The sequence below is a fragment of the Callionymus lyra genome, chromosome 16 (genome assembly GCF_982586985.1).
Source record: "Callionymus lyra chromosome 16, fCalLyr1.hap1.1, whole genome shotgun sequence".
Taxonomy (NCBI): Eukaryota; Metazoa; Chordata; class Actinopteri; order Syngnathiformes; family Callionymidae; genus Callionymus; species Callionymus lyra.
The window spans coordinates 15,204,326-15,221,170 of record NC_141833.1 but is presented as its reverse complement, the minus strand read 5'-3'; the positions used below and the strand labels follow the sequence as shown (position 1 = coordinate 15,221,170).

At 41.7% G+C, this 16,845-nt stretch overlaps 3 protein-coding genes across 4 annotated transcripts; 1 reads left to right on the top strand and 2 right to left on the bottom strand.

The window, feature by feature from the left end:
* Positions 1-688: 688 nt before the first annotated feature.
* gpaa1 (glycosylphosphatidylinositol anchor attachment 1) lies at positions 689-7,676 on the bottom strand. Its single transcript, XM_087811828.1, has 13 exons — positions 7,589-7,676; positions 7,206-7,307; positions 6,639-6,818; positions 6,463-6,574; positions 6,241-6,388; positions 5,132-5,233; positions 3,511-3,707; positions 3,246-3,442; positions 3,025-3,178; positions 1,987-2,064; positions 1,721-1,914; positions 1,496-1,666; positions 689-1,429 (listed from the first exon to the last, which is right to left on the bottom strand). The coding sequence occupies exons 2-13, from the start codon at positions 7,277-7,279 to the stop codon at positions 1,186-1,188; spliced, it is 1,851 nt and encodes a 616-aa protein (XP_087667954.1). The 5' UTR covers positions 7,280-7,307; positions 7,589-7,676; the 3' UTR covers positions 689-1,185.
* Positions 7,677-7,893: 217 nt separating this feature from the next.
* exosc4 (exosome component 4) lies at positions 7,894-10,957 on the bottom strand. Of its 2 annotated transcripts, XR_015713581.1 has the most exons (4): positions 10,784-10,957; positions 8,917-9,123; positions 8,287-8,851; positions 7,894-8,240 (listed from the first exon to the last, which is right to left on the bottom strand). XR_015713581.1 is itself a non-coding variant. In XM_087811832.1 (3 exons), exons 1-3 carry the CDS (start codon positions 10,952-10,954, stop codon positions 8,492-8,494), a joined length of 738 nt encoding a protein of 245 aa, XP_087667958.1. In that variant the 5' UTR covers positions 10,955-10,957; the 3' UTR covers positions 7,894-8,491. The 2 variants fall into 2 exon arrangements, 1 of the variants encoding a protein (XP_087667958.1); XM_087811832.1 differs by having other exon boundaries at positions 7,894-8,851.
* A 2,430-nt stretch (positions 10,958-13,387) lies between these two features.
* LOC148063854 (alanine aminotransferase 2) lies at positions 13,388-16,800 on the top strand. Its single transcript, XM_087811829.1, has 11 exons — positions 13,388-13,492; positions 13,561-13,647; positions 13,711-13,819; positions 14,657-14,790; positions 14,857-15,100; positions 15,168-15,247; positions 15,305-15,441; positions 15,503-15,677; positions 15,743-15,898; positions 15,960-16,072; positions 16,129-16,800. The coding sequence occupies exons 1-11, from the start codon at positions 13,388-13,390 to the stop codon at positions 16,217-16,219; spliced, it is 1,431 nt and encodes a 476-aa protein (XP_087667955.1). The 3' UTR covers positions 16,220-16,800.
* The last annotated feature ends 45 nt before the right edge of the window (positions 16,801-16,845 follow it).

Genomic DNA, 16,845 nt, shown 5'->3' with positions numbered 1-16,845 from the left:
TAATTGAGTGGAAGTATTCAAGTACAGAAAGTACATAGAAACATAAGTAAATGAGTGAAAGTACTTGAGTACAGAAACTACTGGGATAAAAAAGTAATCAAGTGAAAGTACTCCAGTACAGAAATTACTTAGACACATAAGTAATTGAGTGAAAGTACTCAAGAACAGAAAGTACTGGGATACAAAAGTAATCAAGTGAAAGTACTCCAGTACAGAAAGTACTTAAACACATTAGTAATTGAGTGAAAGTACTCAAGTACAGAAAGTACTGAGACACAAAAGTAATTGAGTGAAAGTACTCAAGTACAGCAAGTACTAGGATACAAAAGTAATTTATTAAAATTACTCCAGTACAGAAAGTACTTCGACACATAAGTAATTGAGTGGAAGTATTCAAGTACAGAAAGTACTGGGACACAAAAGTAATTGAGTGAAAGTACTCAATGACAGAAAGTACTGCGATACAAAAGTAATCATGGCAAAATACTAGAATACAATAAGATCTCGGATACATTAGTAATCAAGTGAAAGTACTCAAGTACTAAAAGAACTCTGATATATAATAAATAGAGTGAAAGTACTCAGGAACAGAAAGTACAAGGATACCAAATAATAAAGGGACAGTACTCGAGTACAGAAATAACTTGCAGTACAGGGGGAGTTGGATACAAAGTACTCAATTGAAAGTACAGAAAGGGCTCTGATACATTAGTGAGCAAGTGAAAGTACTCAAGTACAGAAATAACTAAGATACATTAGTAATCAAGTGAAAGTACTCAAGTACAAAAGGAACTTGTGTACAGAAAGTAATGAAGTATATAAAGAACTCGGATACATAAGTAATCAAGAGAAAGTACTAGAGTACCAAGTACTCAGATACAGAAAGTACTTGGATACAAAAGTAATCGAGTGAAAGTACTACAGCTCAGAAAGTACTTGGGTTTTCTTCACACTTGAACAACCCACTCTGCTCTTGTTTTTAACTTCACTACTAATGTAACATTCTCTGTATTTTCAATGTTGCTTTAAACTTGAATGAAAAAGGTTCACAACTGTGTATAATAAACTTTATTATAAATAAATATTAAAAAAAAAAAAAGTCAACATTCAAACCCAACAATCGTTTCTTCTTCAAGGACATGCAGAGGTCAAAAAGTCTGTTAAACTTCTAAAACGGAGTCAGTTCTACTTCCAGAAGAGGATGTTCCAGAAGAGCAGCCAGCAGGGGTAGACCAGCAGAGAGACCAGCGGGTAGACCAGGGACCCGTACAGCTCGTGGTCCAGGATGCCCTGAGAGATGACCGACAGGTAGAGCATCCATCCGTCCTGGAAGCTGACCGGCGACTCCAGCAGCTCTTGGAAGATGAAGACGCAGAAGAGCAGCGTGAAGGCGGGACTGAGGACCACCAGGACGAAGGCGGACAGTGCCCTGAGGAGGAGGAGAGAGACCACCTTAGACCGTGTGTCGGGAACATGCGTGACGGAGGCGTGTTACTTGGGGACGTGTGGCGTGACGAAGGCGGCCGCCGGCACCAGGCTGACGGCCAGGATGAAGCCCAGGGAGAAGTTGATGAGCGCGGTGCAGCCCAGGAGAACCGCCAGGTACAGGACCGCCACCAGCTTCAGGACCCTCCAGCCCTGCTCCGTCCCCTCGCCCGCCAGGAACCTAACGAAGGGTCGTTAAGGGTCAGAAGGAAAGCGAAACCTTCGGGGTCCACACCTGTGCGTGTTGTGAGGCAGAGCCAGGCCCGCCGTGTAGACCGCGATCGCCGTCAGAACCACCGCCTCCGTCTCAGACACCGGGAAGTGTTCCACCGCCATCTCCTGGAAGTGGATGGGCAGCACGTAGAGGGCCACGCCGGTCAGGTGGCTGATGACCAGAGGGGTCAGCACGGACAGGACGCCCGGGCTGGACTGCAGCAGAGAAAAGATGGTTTCGATCGGTGACGGGACTTGACGGTATTTTTTAGGTCACGTGATCCAAACCTGGTCCACGTCGTCATCGGCGCCGCCGTCTTCTTTCTTGAGGGCCGGAGTGGACAGTTGGACCCACAAGTCCAACGCCTGGATCCAAGGTTAGGGTTCAATCAGACAGTTTGGAATCAAAGTATTGCTGATATCGCGGTTTCATCTGGTAACGGAATCAGTATTTTATTAACTAATTGTAGCGACATTTACCAGTGCCTTCCAACTATTTATTGTAAATATAAATATATTAATATTAATATATATATATACTATATACACATCACTTATTCATATTTGTTCAGTTGAAACCCCTTTTTTTTTTTTTTTTTAAACAATTCTATTCAACAATCTATTTTTTTTTTATTAAAAGGTTGCATTTGACTTAATAAATAATTAAGTTGGAACTTTTCCATATTAATGATTTAAAAAAAAAACAAAAAAAAAACACATAGCGTTTGTTATTTAAAAATTAAAAAAAATTTTGAAAAAGATTTATTACAATTTTTTCTAGCCTTTTAAATGTAAAGAAATCTTAGTTAATGTGACTGTTGTAGCTCGGAGCTGCTTTGGTAACGTCTGCTGACTCTGTTGTACCAACATTTTTATATGGAATTAAAAAGGCTACAACTTTAAAAATATTGACTTTATAAAATATATTTTTGAATAATTGGAATAAAAATATCAAACTCTATGTGCAAAAAAAAGAATAATTCCTTTAAAAAAAACAAAACAACTAATGAACCTTTCAGTATAGAAATTAGTGAATTATTTCAAATATAGTTTGACGCTTAACTCGTGTGTCGGCTCATGGGATACCTTTGGTTTGAGGACTCCGGGTCACCTTGACCCAGAGATACCACAAGAGTTAAAAAAAACAACAACATTTCGTTAAGTAATTAAACAATTTTTGAATAACTTAACTAAAACATTCTAATGACACTGATTTACTTCCATATTTATCTCCTATAATCTTCAGCTTTAAAGCAACTCAGGAAGCTTCGGTTAAAGACTGAGAACCATGGCCTCAGATTCTTGACGGTGAAATAAAAAGGATACACGCAGCAGCAGGATGACGGCCAGCAACCCGAACGCCGGCATGTAGTATCCGATGGAGACGAAGTGCGACAGCGACGGCATCAGGTAGAAGAAGTAGGACTGATGCAGTCGCTCCAGGAGGTTGTTCAGCTTCCGGAACATTCCTTCCAGCAGCCTGGAGTAGAAGATCCCAGATATCAACGATAGCGGGATTTTTTTTTTTTTTTTTTAAAACCCGTTACCTTCCGACCGTCGTGACGTCCGTCTTGTACTGGCGGAAACTGTTGACTCCCTTGATGGTGGCGGCCTCGATGTGGTAGCGCAGGAAGAGGCCGTGGTCGCCCCAAGGTCGCCCGCTCGCCTGCTTCATCACCATCAGCATCATGGTCTGAGCGGCGTGACTGTAGCCCGACACGCTGTCCCAGTCGTTCCTCTGCAGCTGCACCAGAACCAGTGTAAGGTGGATCCTGTCTGGATGGATTGCTCGGGGTCTGGTTCCCCCCTTACCTTCCCCTGGATGGTGCAGAGGACCCCGATCTTCTGGCAGAAGGCGTAGAAGAGGTTGGTCAGGTCCAGGTTGGGCAGTTGACCGTTCAAGCCTTCCAGGACCACGTCCAGGCTGGTGATGACGTCGCTGCTGAGCTCCAGGGACAAGGCGGCCTGGATGGAACCGCCGCGGCCCTGGAGCGGGGTCCACTTCATGCCTGAGGAGGGGGGGGCAGATTGGGGGGGGGGTCAGGATTAGACTTGTGACTCGCTTAGTAACACAGAAGGTTAATGGACTAGTTATGAGGCAGATGATCACAGGATTAAAATCATTCAGACAGATTTAAAAAGCAGAAGAAGGTTAAAAGTAAAAAGTTGGTTAACCCAAAAAGCAGCAATTATTAGTTCACTGAGAGGGAGTGAGATACAAATATTTATTTATAGTATTTGAGGCAGGAAGTGTCTAAACTTTTTCTTTTTAAAAAAAAAAAAAAAAGGGCAATCAAATGATTGAGTGAAAACCACCGGGGGGCCAAATATGAACCGAGACATCAAGCCAAGAGTTATCTCACTGAGAACTTCAAAATAAAAGCTCCTGTATCGACACAAAAAGTCCGAACTTCTTCACAGACAGAAAAAACTATTTAAGAATTAGCATCGACACTTCAGACGTACATAGGAATTATTGTGGTGGTCGTTACAGAATAAAATGATTAAATCATTTTTCTTTCCATTTTACTTGTTTGGCTTTTTTTTTCAGGTCTCTGGTTGAATTCTAGAGTTTGTAAATACACTCACGAATCTGCTAGAGGGAGTACTGTCTCAACATTTGCGTCATACAACAACTATTTAATTTTAAAAAGTTTAATTCGTTTTTAAAATTAATTCAATTTTGTACATTTATTTTATGATTCTATGTCATATTTTTCCATCATCATTACAATTAATTATCATTCAATTATTGTTGTTATTATTCTTCTTTTTTTGTGTTATTATTTTTAATAAGTGGACTGTAAGTCAGTATATAAACGGAATGAGGTAAAGTTTGTTATGGTAAATACTTTTATACAGTTTAAATTAATCATCTTAGTTTTGATTATACCTGTCATTTAAGTCTAACCATGAAATTAAAAAAATGAAAACAAAAATGTATTTAAACTTTATTTCTTTACAAAACTCAGATATTATATCTATTTAAATAAAACTGAGGGAGTTGAAAGATCAAAACAATTGTTGGGTGTTTAGTTAAATATCCTCCTAAAACACGGGTGTCAAAGGGGCGACGATTTTAAGATTATTCCCATTTTAAAGAGTTTTTTAAGTGGATAATCTTTTCCTTGAATTAATAGAAAACCCATTTTCTGAGGCTTTAATCCAGAAACTAATTTATATTTTCCACTCCAAACAATCTGATACAGGCATGGATGATAGATAATCTAATTTTTGATTCTATTCTCTTATATAGTTGTATTACTTTTACGCATCTTAAGATAAATGATGATTAATGATTCGTCACTTGTTCTTATTGAACGTTAAACTAGATTTAAAAAGGTGTTTGCAGCTGATTTGATCACTGACCCTAAAACAAAAGGGTTGCACGACAGAAGTCATGCATGAAGGGAGGGATCAGCAGTGTGAGCACCTGTGGTGTTGGTGTGATGGTATCCTTCCAGCCAGGCCTGCATCCCGATCAAATCGTGCTCGTTGACGAGGAAGATGATATCTTTGGCCCAAAACACCTGACCTGTGAGGACCAGAGCAGGTACGGATCAGAAGCTTCACAGCAGTTACAAGGAGAGTAAGAAAATACTGCAACAATTTATTTTTATCATGTTTTTTTTACAGTTTATATTTTAATAAATGTGCATTTAAAAGAAGATTTGTATTTTACATGCAAATAATACTTTTTTGGGGCGTTTTTTTTTTAAATTAGCGCTGAAAATCTTCACTTAATAAACAGAAATATCATGACTGCACTTTTCATGCTATTTGTAACTCTAGGGAGCCCTCTGGTGGACACGGACGTCACCACACATGTAAAACTACAGTAGTCTCCCGGCATATCCATTCACCGCAGTCTTACTTATAGTGCCTACAAACAGCGAACTCCCATGATGCCCGTCTATTAGGGGTGTTAGAAAATATTGATACACCAATGTATCGCAATATTTATTTTTTTAATAATGATAATGTATCAATATTCAACACCACTGTATTTATTTTGTTCTTGGTTCAAATCATATTTAGTTTTTCACGCTAGTTCTATTCTGGTTGACATTTCAATAGAGTGTTTTAAAAATAAAATAATTCCATTTTTTTAATAACAATTAACATGCAAACATATATAGCTTTTGTTTATTTTTGTGTTGCAATTTAACTTTCCGGCCACCAGAACCTCGAACTCCTGAACTCAAGGAAAAATTAAATCCTGTGAGATCCCGGCTATAACTAAGGACGAGAGGATACAGTCGACTCCAGCAGCTTTTAAAGCTGATGTTTGGACATATTTTGGTTTGAAAACAAATAAAATCGGTTACGACTTCGTCAAGAGTCATGTGGTCTGTAAATTCTGCAACACCAAAGTCAAGTACTGGACAATACTACAAATATATGCTTGTTACTACAGTATCAGAAGATATTGTATTGTTGCTCCTGTATCGTGATACGCATCAAATCACCATATTCTTGCCAATTCACACCCCCGGCGGACACCAAAAAGTTAGATTCTTTCTAAACGTTCCATGAACTCACCTCTAAAGTACTGAGCCAAACCAAGCAGCAGCCCCACAGCCTGGTTGTTGTCATCGCCTTCACTGCACGGAGCGCTCAGCACCAGCGCTTCAGTCCTCGGAGCTCTCGGTGCTCGGAGAATTCCGTAAACATTCGTTCCTTTCACCATCTGACACGAACGAGGAAGAAGGATGAGCGATTGTGCGAAAAACACAAACGATAATCACCCATGAAGGAACCCACATATCTCTCTTTGTTTTCATCGGGGAAGGGAAGCGTGCGAGAAAAACCCTGCGTATAAACCTCGAGCCCTCGAGCCTGCATGGTCTTCACCAACCAGTCGACCGGCATCCCTCTGCAACGACACCAGTGGTCCTTTAAATATTCAACATTCAGAAATAATCGTCAACTCAACTTACCCAGCTTTCCTCTTGTGTGCCGCGAACTCTCTGCCCGTGGCGAGCGCTCGCTCTCCCGCCGGGAATCTCTCCTCGACCATCGTCGACCCCATGGCGTTCTCCGACATGTACGTCCGCAGGGTGAAGGGTTCGAACGCCAAACCCATGAACCAGCAGATACCCGCCATGTAGCAAACAACACTGGAGGAATAAATGAAGATGAGCAAATCTTTCCGGCCACCAGAACCTCGAACTCTGCAGCTCACGGAAAAATTAAATCCTGTGAGATCCTGGCTATGACTGAGGACTAGAGGATACAGTTGACTGCATCAGTTTTTAAAGCTGGTGTTCGGACGTATTTTGGTTCCGACTTCGTCAAGAGTCATGGGGTCTGTAAATTCTGCAACACCAGAGTCAAGTACTCGACAATACTACAAATAGAACGCCAAACCCATGAACCAACGGATACCCGCCATGTAGCAAACAACACTGGAGGAATAAATGAAGATGAGCAAATAAATTGTGTTTTCATTGATGACCACTATCAAATACTTGCAAATGTATTATGAAATATGTTGATAAACTCACCATATCGGCGCATTGAGTCGAGTAAGAAGCCCGATCAGGGCGAGTCTTCGGTTTGGATCCGAGAGAAGTCCCATTGTGCTGCAATGTGCTTCTTCTTGGAACCTGAGGAGACAATTCAAGTAGTTAGTGATCGTGTTTGTCACTAAATGAACATAAGTAGTTTCTTTAAATACGTTGATTTTCCTTCAGCAAACAATCACACCGTGCAAACAAGAGCGGAAATAGCGTTTTATCCACCTGCTGTCAACAGTGTTGACTCCCAACACTGACAGTGTTAGCAGATGCTAACGAGTTAGCTTCACCAGACGTGGTCAACATGTATGTAATTTACGAATTTACATGAATCAAAAATATGTTTTATTATGCGAACGATCACGTACTACCTTGCAAGTTGCAACCAATGCCAGATTTTAGAAGCCGAAGAGTTATGTTCATTCACAGACCACTACTTCCTGGTTCCATTATTACTACCCGGACAAAAAAATGCACCGGACCAACATCCGGTTCCTCCCACCTTTTGATTTAATTGAATCAATTAATTCATATAATTTTACTTACGAATAAATGCAACTATTGAAACATCAAGTTATTTTCTTTAATAGTAGTATAAAAATGGCTTTAATTTTTTAGTAATTCAGTAATTTCTCTGTGAGATTGGTACACTTTTGTTGAAAGACATTAAGGTAAGTAAGTTAAGGTAAAACTTTATTGATCCCTCAGGAGGTCTCCTTCGGGAAATTGTTTTTTTCCCAATAGCCACAGAAAATACAGCAATTTTTCATAAAAAATAAATCACAATAAAATAAGAACCAGAACATAAAGAGAAAGAACAAGATGATCCAATCTAAGTCTAAAGATAAAGATAAAGAACATAGATCAAAGATCATTATTTGGCCTTAAAAAAAACCCACAACACAGATGCAAATATAGAGTGAATCCATGTTTTCATGCATTTGGTTTCATTGTGGCGGTGAAAATACAAACCATTCAAACTTTGTTAGGATTCTTTTTTACTGGTCTAGCTTAGTTTCTTGTCTCCTTTCAAACGTGGAAACGTTTACCTTCACTCACTTCTATTTACATGAAAATAAAACGACACAAAAGAACAGACGACAAATATCGTAATGAAGTCCCGACTAGCAACAAAATCTGTCAAAGGCTTTGTCGCCATTTATTACGAATTCCACAAAAATGTAACATTTCTGAAATGTGTATTTGTTATACACATACATAACTAAATATATCAAACAGTAATGTGTACAAAAGAAAAAAACTGGTTTCCGTCGTCACTCCCCCGTCAGCACCGAGACCTCCTGCAGGTGTTGCCGCACCACCTGATCCAGCACCTTGCTGACGCCTTTGCACGCCGTCATGGCGGCTTCGATCAGAGTCTCCAGGTGATCCTGGTGCAGCCGGGCGTCCATCTGCAGCAGAGCGATCTGTCCGCCGCGGGGCAGCAGAGCCAGAGCCAGCGAGCTCACGCCGCCGCTCTCCTCGATGTACGACAGGTCGGCCAGAGGGGTCTCGTCCACGAAGCCCACCGTGCAGGCGCACACGTAGTCCCGCATCGGGATGCCGGCGTCGATCACCGCCAGGGTGGCGGCGTTCACGCACACGCTGTAGTTCCCGCCGTCTGACTGAAGGATCTGTCGAGACAGAAAAACAAACAAATGAGAATCAAAATAAAATAGTTTTGAAGTTCAGGTTCTACCTTCACGTAGATGTCTATCTGCGAGCGCGGGTACAGCTGCGTCATCACGGCGGCTTCGAACGTCTGCTTCAGGTGGAGGGTCATCTCGGTGGACTTGCGATCTCCGTGCGGTCTTCGCTTCCGCTCCGACGTGCTGAACGTGGCCATGCTGTACTGGCAGTTGATGACGGCGCGGTCGTGGAGGGTCCTGCTGCGAGAGCCGCGCATCTACAGGGACAGAGACAACGGCCATTGCTTGGGTTGTGTTTTCTTAACGTTCATTCACTCATATTACTGTGAGTGATACACTGCAGTCAACATCTTTAAAAGTAAATTCTGTTGCCTCTACGTTTGTAAGTAAGTAAGTAATTTTTATTTATATAGCGCTTTTCCAGACCATGTTCACAAAGCGCTTAAACAATCAAAACAAAACTCAATAAAGTATATACTTTAAAGATCAAGATAAAACTGATAACACAACAGGAGTTCCAGAAAATCAAGGAAAAGCCTTAACAAATAAAAATGTCTTAAGATGTTTCTTAAAGGAGTCAGTAGACTCCATGAAGCGCAAAGAGAGAGGGAGATCGTTCCAAAGCTTAGGAGCAAAAGCTTGGAAGGATTTCTCTCCTCTGGTCCTGAGCCGTGTGCGAGGAACCATCAGTAGATTCTGATCCACAGACCTCAGAGCCTGAGCTGGGGTGTAAGGCTGGATCAGATCACTGATGTAAGGAGGAGCCTGACCATAATTAGCTCTGAAAGTAAGAACCAGAATTTTAAAGTTGATCCTGAAAGAAACTGGCAGCCAGATTTTAAGGATCAGAGAGATGTGAGTTCTTCTACTAGAGCGGGTCAGAATTCTCGCTGCAGAGTTTTGTATTAACTGCAGGCGAGACAGATCCTTCTTGTTAAGACATGAAAACAAACTGTTGCAATAGTTGTACGTTGTATGGTTTGTACACATACTAATGTGTCTTTCTGCATTATGTTTTTTTTTAATTTATTATAGTTTTTGTTATTATTTTTAACATGTGCACTGTATGTTTTATAAAATGTGTTTTACCAGTTTAAATGTATAGGATTTTCTTATTTACACATTTGTAAAACAAACATTTCGAATTGTCATAATATTTGAAGATGCTCAGCACCGTTTGAATGTAATATATTTGGGGGTTTTGTAAATTATTTGCACTTTAATGAGACAAATGTTTAAAGGAGGTTTGTTATTTACACTTGAAGATTGCGCAACACTGAATTTATATTATTTGAACGCCTAAAAAGTGCCCTCAGACCTAAATTACAGTTTTAATTAAAACTAATAAATAAAAACAAGATTGACTTTGTTTGTACTTTAAGACAGGGGTGTCAAACTCAATCAGGCGAGGGGAAAAACTGTTTCATGGGCTGAAAAATGTGTATATTCACCAAAGTGTCTGTGAAAGGAAGTGAGAGTCTTATTGTGATATTTTCCAATCCTAGAGGTTTTCATTTTAATTCAACATTTAATGTTCTTATCTTAATCACAAAAAACGTGAACATTCATCTGTTTTCATTTGAGCCAAAAATCTGACAGGCCACATAAAATGAGTTTGGCCCCTGAGCCAGTAAGAGTTTGACACTTGTAGTTTAGGGCAAAACCTTCCGCCTTATGTTGAAGACAATACTTTCAGATTTAGAACAACAACCAATAAACCAACCAAATACAAAAATAAAAAATGACGAAAACTTTTATTTTGTAGGCTTGACTTGACCAAACTCATACACTAACAAAGCCCGAAATTGACGTCAAAAATAAAGTGAAAAACTTTATTTTTTTAAATAAATAAATATTATTTATTTGCCGCACTTAAGATTTATAGAAGTTATTTCTAAATATATTTCTAACACTTACTTCGTGCGGACCGTAGACCACAGCCAGGACTTTGGTGTTCCCCTGCTCCAGGTACGCAGAACCGTCCGCCTGGGCGAACACTCCCATCCGAGCCTGGACCTTCCGCAGTTCGGTCGCTTTCCTTCCATCTTGGCGATAGCCCTGGTCCGACAGCAGCTCCATGCCCGCCATGTTTTCCTGCTTGTACCACGTGTCTGACGCCGGACTACATTACCCACAATCCGCTCGCTGATGACTCCAGTAATCATTTAAAAATATATATATATTTTATTGTTGTTAAAACGTCGAAATTGTGTTTTTTTTTAAAACGATATTGATCAATATGCATCACATATTCGACAAATATTTTAATAATTCACTTTATTCACGTTATCATTATTTTATTTGTATCTAACATTAAACGCTTTATTCCCTGAAAGTTACTACAGTCGCCTTCTGAATGTTATTGCAGGATTGTTATTTTATTTACAAACATTTTATTTACAAACATTTTATTTACAAAATACGTGTCAAAGTTTAAAAAAAATACTCTAGTCATCAAAGGCACTTTAAGAGAACAGAAGCCTCTCCAGTTGCTCCACAGCGACGATCTTTTACTTTTCTAGGTTTAAATTAATAATTTGACTCGATGGAGAATTTTAAACTTGGAGATACACGTCGTTTCTACTCCAGGGAGGACCTGCTGTCACTGAAGCCAATGGCAGGGGCTGGAGTTCGTCACGACATCCCGAAGGAACTTCTGCGCCGCTATCGTGGATGTACAGCCGGAAAGAGAGTAAAGGCCAAGCAGATGAACAGGATCATCGATGCCCACGAACGTGAACTCGCTGACAAACAAGATCGACGCGCCGTCTGCCCTCAACAACCGGTGGATCTACCGAGAGAGGAGCTCGTGGATCTTCTCAGAGAGTCCGGACGCTAAACGTGGACCTGCCGTGAGAGGGGGGTCCGGTCATAAACGCTGGTGTAGCCCCTGGGACATGCTACTGTGAAGAAGGTCTTGTGTTGTCAGGATTTTGGAACTGTTGGCTGCGGCCATACTATCTACCACGCAACGAGTTCAGTCACGTGATCGCACTGTATGTTTCCATTCCTTGAGTGGCGGTGGTGGCTGGAGGCTGGAAGCTGGACGTGTCAAGAGAGGAGATCACTCGACAAACCCACTGTCCATCATGGATGATGACATTCAGACTGTGAACTCTTTTTTTTCTTCTTTTCATTTATGTTAACAAGTAACACTTTTTAAAGTCTTCACAGTATGTAATGATAACATATTCCTTCTTACATTCTAATTGTAAAAGAAAACGTGTAATAAAGTGTATTTACTTCGTATTAACATGAGTTTATTCCTTAAAGATCTTCACACTGTCTGAATAATAAAGCTATATATCCAGCTGAGTTTGTGTAATGTAAGGATATGACAACTTTAAGGAAATGGATTATCTAGATTTAAGTGAGTAAGTAAGTAATTTTTATTTGTATAGCGCTTTTCCAGACCAGGGTGACAAAGCGCTTAAACAATCAAAACAATACTCAATAAAGTATATACTTTAAAGGTCAAGATAAAACTGAGAACACAACAGGAGTTCCAGAAAATCAAGGGAAAGCCTGAACAAATAAAAACGTCTTAAGATGTTTCTTAAAGGAGTCAGTAGATCATCAAGCGCAAAGAGAGAGGAAGATCTTTCCAAAGTTTAGGAGCAACAGCCTGGAAAGATTTCTCTCCTCTGGTCCTGAACCGTGTGCGTGGAACCATCAGTAGATTCTGATCCACAGACCTCAGAGCCTGAGCTGGGGTTTAACACACATTTCAAATAATCACTTGATTAACTGATAATCTTTCATATTTGATTCATATTTAAATAATCACTGAGTCAAGCCTACACTCACACTGAGAGATACAAAACAATCTGTAGATGATGCCAGCAAGTCTAGGTTCCTACAAGGACAAGGATAGACATCTGCATAAGTCAACTGATCCGCTCTTCCCTGTAGCCATCAGTTAATCATCTCTCGACCAGTTATCAAGTCAGTGACTGAAGCAGGTCTACCAGGACTGTCGTAGGTTCTGCTTGAGATAGGTGTTTAAGACACCCAGGAACTCGCCTGCATCCACTCGGGTTCCATAACCATCATTGGAGAGTATGTGTCTTGAAATCATCTCTGTACCAGAAGATGGAAAGACTGAACAGCAGACATCTGGACACACGAATCAACAGACTAACATGCAAACATAAGGGCAGATGCACCAGCGAAAAAAAAGACATTTCTAAAAACCAGGAGACCCCTGATACCGGCTTCAGACAAAGTTGTGTGATAAGATAGAGTATTACACTGACAGCTCCAGATGGGATCAAAGGTCCTGCAGCACGCCTCTATAAGCTTGACCTTGCTAACCAAATGTGTTAAACTTATAAAAAGATAATGTCCTCTTTTTACTTGCAGTTAAAATGTAAGTCCAACGGGTTGTTATATAACCAGCCTCTTAAAACCCTGTTAATTGATCAACAATTACTCCATTTGGCTCGTGTACCCGTCCATGTGTGGATATTAGACGAAACTCTCCGCACGACCGCTCAGATGCTCTGCAGATTGGCAGCAAATATGTCGGCGCGAAGAGAGATCAACCCCAACGTGAGGTTGATGAGGGAGCTGGAGATCCGGGTGCTGTTGAATAGAGTCGCTCACGTCCACGAAATGCTTCACGAGGTGAATCCTAGAACACATTTGGATGGATGAGGGTCGGGATTTATAACCAACTCTGACTGTCCAACAAGGGTAAACTGCCGTACAAGGAGCTGATCGACGTCTCCTGGGGGGATCCTCACAGGGCCGGTGTGAAGCCCATCACCTTCGTCAGGCAGGTAATGTCCAACCCACGCTGGATGTCATGAAGTCAGTGTGATGTGTGCGTTCTGGACCGGCAGGTTCTGGCCGCTTGTCTTTACCCTCAACTCATCCACAGCGACAAACTGCCGGTGGACGTCCGACGACGAGCTAAGACGCTTCTGGCGTGTTGTGATGGAGGGAGTGTGGGTGAGTCAAGATTGTTCATAGACTATCCACAAGAAATCTAAAAACATTTTCAGAAAAATTTCTACCACATTTTTGCTGATGATATCCAGCTCTACTGCTCATCTTATCCAACTGAGCCCCAGAGGATGAACAGCTTAGTCAGTTGTTTGCTAGAAATCAAACAATCGCTGACTGAAAACACTTAGCAGCTAAATGTGGACAAAACTCAGACTCTGGTTATTGCTCCTGATGATAAGGTTCCAGGGTTAAGTCAGTACTTGGGTGACTTAGACCAGTCTGTAAAACTGAGCCTGAGAAACCTGGGTGTTGTGTTTGACAAAGACATGTAGAAAACTGACCACAAACTGTTTCCAAAAATCTCTAAACTTAGGAAAATTATGTCACAACATGATCTGGAGCTTGTAATCCGTGCATTTGTGTCGTTTAGACTATTTTAACCGTTTATTTTCATGTCTTAACAAGAAGGAGCTGTTTAGCCTGCAGTTCATACAAAACTTTGCACACTCTGACTCGCTCTAGTAGAAGAACTCGCATTTTCCCCCGATCCTTAAAACTCTTCACTGGCTGCCAGTTTCTTTCAGGATCAATTTCTAAATTCTGGTTCTTACTTTCAGATCTATTCATGGTCAGATCTTCCATCAGTGATCTGATCCGTACTTACACCCAAGCTTGGGCTCTGAGGTCTGTGGATCAGAATCTACTGATGGTTCCTGAACACGCTTTAAATATAGTATTGTAGCGACCGATCAACCGCTACTAAGAAGTGTAGTGTATGGAAAACGCGTCATGGGAGTTCACTGTTGAAACCTGGTGCAAAAGTATTCCTCTGTCTTCCAGGATCTTACACAGCTACAAAGGGGATTTCAGAGATAGTCCAGGGTCTGGCTGAGTTCATATCCAGAAGAGACGGAGGCGTCCCGTCGTCAGTCGAGAACATCTACATCAGCCCCGGTTCCCAGTGGAGCCTGTCGGTAAACAAGGACTCACACTCTTAGGTCATGATGAGGGACAACGCTCACGTTCTACCTCCCCTGCAGAACGTTCTTAAGCTCTTGATCCGTAACCAGGCGTCACCCAAATCAGGGGTGCTGGTCCCGGTGCCTTGCTACAACGTGTCCATCTCGTCAGTCGCCGAGCTAGGAGGCGTGCCAGTGCCGTACTACCTGGACGAGGAGCAGGGATGGAAGGTGCAGGTGGACGAGCTGAACCAGGCTTTCGAGTCGGCCAGAGAACTCTGCAACCCCGTGGCTCTGTACATCATCAACCCAGGAAACCCAACCGGTACCAAAGTCAAACCTGTCTGAGATTAACTCTCCGTTTTTAAAATTTAATATCTTGTGGGTCGCAGGTCATGTACAGAGCAGGAGTTCCATGCAGGACGTGATCCAGTTCGCCTCGGACAAGAAGCTTTTCCTTCTCGCTGACGAGGTATTAATGATTTGTTCACACAGTCCTTTAAGTTAGTGATTGATCCGTCCTCACCAGGTCTACCAGGACTGTGTTCATGGGGACAAGTCGCAGTTTCTGTCCTATAAGAAGGTTCTGGCTGAGATGGGTCCGCCTCTGTCGGACACTCTGGAGCTGACCTCCTTCCACTCGGCCTCCAAAGGCTTCATGGGAGAGTACGTTTCCTGAAGTGTCAGCCGGCCTTGAAATGTGACCAACAATCTCATCTTTCACCAGGTGTGGTCTGCGAGGCGGGTACGTGGAGTTCACCAACGTGGACTCGGCTGTCATGAAGTACGTCTTCAACCTGTTTTCCAAAGACAGCTGTGCACCGGTCACCGGCCAGATGGCTCTGGACATGATGGTCAACCCTCCACAACCAGGAGACGCCTCGTACCGGCTCTACAACAAGGTTCGAGTGCGACTGAAACGACGTTGGGAAGGGACTTCTTGAAACGTCCCGTCTGCTCTTCGCAGGAGACCGAACACATCCGGGCCACGATGCGACGCAACGCGAGGAGAGTCGAGGAGGTTCTGAACACTCTGCCGGGTTTCAGCTGCCAACCGGTGGAGGGAGGAGCCTTCGTGTTCCCGAGACTCAACCTTCCACCCAAAGCGGTTCAGAAAGCCAAGGTCAGGTCAGACGGTGTCCAAACGTTCCTCTGAAATATCTGACAGAAGTTGGCGGTTCTAGGAGGAGGGGATGAAACCAGACTCCTTCTACTGTGTCCGGCTACTGGAGGAGGCCGCTCTGCTGACTGGACCGGGCTGCCAGTACGGGCAGAAGGATGGAACCACACACATCAGGTAGGTCCACGAATGACACGCAAAAGATATCGTCAGTCATGAACGCTTTCACACAGATTCTGCATCATGACCACGGGAGACACCATGGAGGAGATACTGAGACGGATTTCCTGCTTCCATTTGAAGTTCATGAAGGATTTCTCCTGAAGAACGAAACACATTTTCATGTAGCGTTTAATAAAGAAAGATTTTCAACACAAATCGGACATTTAAAAGAAACATTTGGGCCAAATTACTGGGTGGAAATACAAAAATACAGATAGTGTCATTGAAAAATGTATGCAAGACAAGCAGGTGACGACCAACATTAAAAAAAAAAGGTTTCGACGAAAATAATTTCTCCAACCAAGAGACATTCAAGTGTTTTTTCTAGATTGAAGTTGAACGACTTACTCAAGTTTTTTTTGGTTAAAGTGATAGAACTTCTGACTTTTATTGAAGTGAAAATATATTTTTCTATAAACACAAAACTTACAATCAAACCAGTCTGTAAAACTGAGCCTGAGAAACCTGGGTGTTGTGTTTCAACTCTGCAGAAAACTGACCAGAAACCGTTTCCTTCAACTGAAAAAAATCTCTAAACTTAGGAAAATTATGTTACAACACGATCTGGAGCTTGTGATCTGTGCGTTTGTGTCGTTTAGACAAACACAAAATTACTTCAATCAAATAAAATGTTTTGATTAAAGCCATTTCTTTTATTTTAAATTAATAATTCTGTAATCATGTATTATATAAATCTCAACTGTGTTAATTGAAGTGTGTCTTAAATC